Source organism: Cyprinus carpio, chromosome B4 (genome assembly GCF_018340385.1).
Source record: "Cyprinus carpio isolate SPL01 chromosome B4, ASM1834038v1, whole genome shotgun sequence".
In the NCBI taxonomy this organism is placed as follows: domain Eukaryota; kingdom Metazoa; phylum Chordata; class Actinopteri; order Cypriniformes; family Cyprinidae; genus Cyprinus; species Cyprinus carpio.
In genome coordinates this window covers 22,330,415-22,336,468 of record NC_056600.1, presented here as the reverse complement: position 1 = coordinate 22,336,468, position 6,054 = coordinate 22,330,415, and the positions used below count along the sequence as shown (strand labels likewise).

Below are 6,054 nucleotides of genomic sequence, written 5' to 3'. Positions count from 1 at the left end.
CGTATAATGAAAGAAAGTATCAAAATCTTTAAAATGTAAAACATTGCATCTGTAAATTGACACTTAACATTAAATATGCAAAAACTATGAATAAAATATTTTTTTCACCTTTACCTCAGTGTACAGTGGCAGTTGGATGCTACAATCCAAATGACGTGCATGCACATCAACCAGGTTTCAACATTGAACAAATGTTATTTTGACCAAATGGGTTGGCAGTATGTTGATGAGTCAACTTCATATGAATGTTGAATTGTTGTTTTATTTTTATTATTATTTTGACCTAACAACATTTTGATTACCTGACCAAATAATGATAGCTAAATTGACATTGAAAATTGTTGACAACTGATACTGTCCCTTACAACCAAAAATAGATGTTGAATCCATGTCTGTTTGCTGTCTGGGAATTGATGATTGAAAATGTCAGTCAGAATGTGTCAGGGGTTAGTCAACCTAGCTCCCGGAGAGCTACTTTACTCCATAGTCGAGCAACCCGGCTCCACCAACAAACCTGCCTGTTATTTTTAAATAATTCAGAATACCTTGATTATTCTCTGAGGTCTAAGGGTATTTTTTGGGGCCTGGAGAAGTTTTGTCATGCCCTGACATTTGTGCTTTTTTCAGTTTCTTATAAACATCTAATGGCTAAAGTCTAATCTCACTGTAATCAGCACAAACTGGGCTATAATAATAATATGTGATCAGCATGTATGTACATGATTGTGTTTTTGAGAAAAAAAAATGTTATGCGTGGTTAGTGAAAAACTAAAATAAAATGTGTTAAATCACTTGAATAAAAACAAGAATGCAATAAAACACATACAGAACATTGGTTCCCGGGACTTTTGAGAAATTGGAGCTTGTAGCCTAGAATTTTTTTTTCTAAATTATGTGAAAATCATCTTGTTTACTCATTTACAGAAAACAATATATATTGATTTAAATTTTCTAAGACACTTTTTGTTTGTAAAAGTCATGTGCGAGAAGGCGTCAACTATCATGAATATTATTGTGATTCACACCTGAGAAGACAAAGACCCACATAATGAGCCGCATAATGAGCCTTTCAGCCAGGTGTGTGACTGAGAGGGAAGAGTTACAAGAAAGAATGTAAGGAAAAAATAAATGTGTATAATTTTATGTTTGTAGTTTATTTAGAATATATTTAATTATCCCACAACATAATTTAATATTCACTTGCGAGTGCAGATAAACAGTTTAATAGGAACAATCAAAGCTGACTTTCAAAGCTGAATTTTTAGCATCATTACTCCAGTCACACAACCCTTCAGAAATCCTTTTAACAATCTGATTTTCTACAAAAAAAAAACCATTTATTGTTATCATTATTATTATTATTATTATTATTATTATTATTATTATTATTATTATCTGAGAATACTTTTTAAGGTTTTTTTTTTGGGGGGGGGGGTAAATTGAAAGAACAGCATTGTTTGTTACATCTATTACATTTACATTTATTTGTTACATTTATATTATTTACATCAAGCTTTTGAATGGTATAGTAGTGTATATTGTTATTGAAACTTCATAATGTTTCACTTGATTATACATTTAGTCAGGAATTATAGTTTGGAAAAAGTCTAACTAGTAAAATGTTTACACATTATGTGAAACCTCATACAAGTATTTAAATAAATAAAAACAGACTTACTCATGTTTATTATCTCTGCTGAATAAAGCACTTCATTCTTTTTTTTCTGAGGAAATCCAAATCTCAAATCCTGAGGTAATCCACATCACATCTTTTTGGGGTGAATTATGTCTTACTCCTCTCATCGCGAAGCAAACAGTAAAATAAAAAAACCTTGAACAGTCTCGCTGCGTTGTCTTCTATTGTGTGGGCGTATTCAAGCCGTGCGTTTCAGTGAAATGTGGGCGTTGTCACATATTGATTACTTTATCACAGAATATTTGTTTTTGGCAGCACTTGTTTAGTTTAAAAGTAGACATGTCAAGCGTTCTATAGATATCTCTCTCATGTCTCTTCGTTGAGTATTCACTGAGTTACAGTTCATTTTAATGACGTGTTTGTAAATGAAGATCACCGCAGACAAAGGCTACAGACAGCACTCCTTGTTTGTTATCTTTATTTTATAAATGCACAAAGTTTTGTTGTTATTATGTCTGTATACAAAAAAAGTAGACCCTTTACAGATTCAATTGATGTATTGCTCTTATCTGTACGATCAAAACTAAAAGTGTAATTTAAGTTCTTTTCGGGGGTTATCAGGACAAAATGCCTCATAACGCGTATACGCATTAATTGACTCCAGAGGGTTAACTGTTTCAGGTGTATTTGATTAGTATTGGAGCTAAACTCTGCAGGATGGTAGCCCTCTAGGAGCAGAGTTGGCTATACCTTGTCTGAATTTGATGAACAATAAAATTTATTTTATTTCTTCCACTGTTCCAATCTCACTCAAGACTGCTGCTGTTAACCCTATTCTCAAAAAAACGCATCAGGAACCTGTGAATTTATCTAACTTCTGTCCAATTTCTTACCTGCCATTTGTATCAAAAATTATGGAAAAGGCCATTGTCTCTCAGCTGCAGTCATTTCTAGCCCACAACTATCTCTTTGATATTTTTCAGTTTTTTTTCTCACAGCACATTATGGAAACTTCTCTAGTAAAGGTTGTGAATGATTTTTTACTTTCTGGTGATTCGGGCAGTTTATCAATTCTTTTATTACTTAACCTCAGCTCAGCTTTTGATACTGTATGTCATAAAATATTACTCTCTCACCTCGCAGAGTTTGGCATCTCAGGTTCTGCATTATCCTGGTTCTTCTCATATCTCACAGATAGGCAATACTACATCTCACTGCACAGTTCCAAATCTTCCACATCTCGCTTAAACAGGGTGTTCCGCAGGGTTCAGTTCTCGGACCATTATTATTCATCCTCTACATTCAGCTTCTTGGCCAAATAATTTGTCGCCATGGTATTAACTACCACTGTTATGCTGATGACATCCAAAAATATACTGATATTAGCCAGATTCTACCCATTGATGGCCTCTTTATCTTCATGTGTCAGTGAGTTAAAAGACTTGAAACTTGAGTAAAATAGAAATTTTAATAATTGGTCCCCCATCTCTAATAAAATATAAAGCTAATTGTTTCTAGCTTTGACATTGACGCTATTACTATATTTCCATTGGCTACTGTTAGAAATTTAGGTATCATTCTAGACCCATCACTGACCTTGGATGACTATGTCAGCAAACTCCCCAAAGCTGCTTTTTTTCAGCTACATTGAATTGCACAACTTCTCAATAGAAAAGATGTGGAATCATTAGTGCATGCATTTATTACCGCTCACCTTGACTATTCTAATGCTCTTTTTTTCCTGGCTTACCAGATCACTCCATATTTCATCTGCAGTACATTCAAAATTCTGCTGCCAGACTATTTACTTCCACAAAAAAAAAAAAAAAAAAAAAAAAAACTGCCCACATCACCCCATTCTGTTGACTCTTCACTGGTTGCCTGTATCAATTCGTGTGCAATACAAAATTCTTCTGCTCACCTTTAAGGCACTCAAAGGGGCTATATAAATTATAAATTAATAAAAAACATATTAATATTATTATTATTATTATTATTATTATTATTATTATTATTATTATTGTTGTTGTTTTTAAATGGATGTTGTGACCACAGTAATAAATACTTCTCATTTTAATGTTCGGTTTTAGATTGGTCATCTGTAACCTCACGGATCTGTGCTGTGAAAGTTTGTCTTAAGCTCTACAGTCATCAAACTCCTGTCTGATAGAGCTGGACCTGAGTAACAACGACCTGCAGGATTCAGGAGTAAAGCTACTCTCTGCTGGACTGAAGAGTACAGAGTGTCAACTGAACATACTGAGGTATTTTAAAACACAAACAAAAACTGACTGATCAAACAAAACATGTTGTTATCGTTTGTTCTCTGGACATTGCTGTATTTTCACCAATCTTTCACTTCAAATGTCTGTTTAGACTTTTTAGTGATTTTTTATTATTTGATACTTCTGATACTTCCTTACTGGTCAATGATACTGATAATAGTATTATACCAGTACCAGTATCCTAAATCAACAGATATGTGCAGATTTTTCCCAGTATGCAGTGAATAAAATTGCACAGTGTACCCTAACATTTTAATAGAAAGGTGCAGTCAATAGTTCACAGAGGCATAGTAGAGAATAAGCAAAAGCAAACACATATGGGTTTAGGGAAAACACATAGTCAGCAACTAAGTGAACTGCACAGGTTGCTGCATGATGTCCAAAAAATTTGTTGCTGTGTGTTTGTAGATTGTCTGGCTGTAAGGTGACTGAGGAAGGCTGCCGTTATGTGTCTTCAGCTCTGAGTTCAAACCCCTCACACCTGAGAGAACTGGATCTGAGCTACAATCACCCAGGAGAATCAGGAGTTAAGCTGCTCTGTGATATATTGAACAATCCAAACTGTGCACTGGACAATCTCAAGTATGTTGAGCAGGAAGCACTGATGTATGTGTGTGTGTGTGTGTGTGTGTGTGTGTGTGTGTGTGTGTGTGTGTGTGTGTGTGTGTTTACTAATTGAACCAGATGTGACACTGTGTATGTTTTACAGTGTGGATCATGGAGAGGAGCTCAGGATTACAGCAGGACTACAGAAATGTATGGCACAAACACACACATATACCATTAGTGATAGTTGCTGTGTTGTAAATGTTCTCTCTTCTTCTGTTCAGATGCCTGCACTCTCACACTAGATCCAAACACAGCAAACAGTCATCTAATTATTTCTGATGAGAACAAAAAGGTGACATATGTGGAAAAAAGTCAGTCATACCCTGATCAAGCAGGGAGATTTGATGGATGGCCTCAGGTTCTCTGTAGAGAGAGTCTGTCTGCACGCTGTTACTGGGAGGCTGAATGGAGCGGATATGTTGTTACATCAGTTGCATATAAAGGAATCTACAGAAAAGGATGGAATGAATTCTCTGAGTTTGGATACAATAGGAACAACAGAAATTCTTGGAGTCTGATCTGCTCTGACACATTCATTGCCTGTCATGATAATAAGGAAACTGTCATACGCGTCCCTTCATTCTCTTCTAAGAGAGTAGGAGTGTATGTAGACTGGTCGTCTGGCACTCTGTCCTTCTACAGTGTCTCACACACTCACACACTTACACACATTCACTTCCACATTCACTGAGCCCCTTTATGCTGGTTTTGGGGTTTATCGTTCAAACTGCTCAGTGGCTCTATGTGAGATTAAAAAGTCTGTCTCTCACACACACACCTGATTGAAGTAAATGTTATAATGGCCTGTTTATCTTCACACAAAAGTGGATTTATCTTTCAAATAATATAATGTAATTTAATGAGCAAAGGAGTTTAGCCTTAGCAATGAGATCATTCAGTTATTCGATTTATCATTACTTTATCTGTAGCAATTACCTCAAAGGTATTTATGTTTAAATTATTTTAAATACAAATATTTTTATAAGCTGTAAGAATTAACTGATGTAGCAGTATTAAAATTACAATCAACTAATCTGTTCGTCCAGTGAATATTCTGTATAATCATCTAGCAAATCTAAAAAACATTATTTTCCTGCTACTCCATAGCATGTAGCAATTTCAGATTGTTTAACCCTCTGAAGTCGATTAACGCGTATACGTGTTTTGGGGTATTTTCTCCTGATAATCCCGAAAAGAACTTAAATTACACTTTCAGTTTTGATCGTACAGATAAGAGCAATACATCAATCGAATCTGTAAAGGGTCTACTTTTTTTTGTATACAGACATAATAACAACAAAACTTTGTGCACTTATAAAATAAAGATAACAAACAAGGAGTGCTGTCTGCAGCCTTTGTCTGCGCTGATCTTCAGATACAAATGCATCATTAAAATGAACTGTAACTCAGTGAATACTCAACGAAGAGACATGAGAGAGATATCTATAGAAAGCCTGACATGTCTACTTTTAAACTAAACAAGTGCTGCCGAAAACAAATATTCTGTGATAAAGTAATCCATAT

The 6,054-nt window shown here is 34.8% G+C and overlaps 1 protein-coding gene across 1 annotated transcript in view; it reads left to right on the top strand.

Moving 5' to 3' along the window:
* Nucleotides 1-5,772, top strand: part of LOC109079938 (NACHT, LRR and PYD domains-containing protein 3-like) — an 86,229-nt gene extending 80,457 nt beyond the window's left edge. The window contains 4 exon segments of the mRNA XM_042722394.1: nt 3,727-3,900; nt 4,330-4,503; nt 4,631-4,677; nt 4,752-5,772. Coding sequence (XP_042578328.1) covers nt 3,727-3,900; nt 4,330-4,503; nt 4,631-4,677; nt 4,752-5,221 — 865 coding nt within the window. The 3' untranslated portion in view covers nt 5,222-5,772.
* Nucleotides 5,773-6,054: the final 282 nt, after the last annotated feature.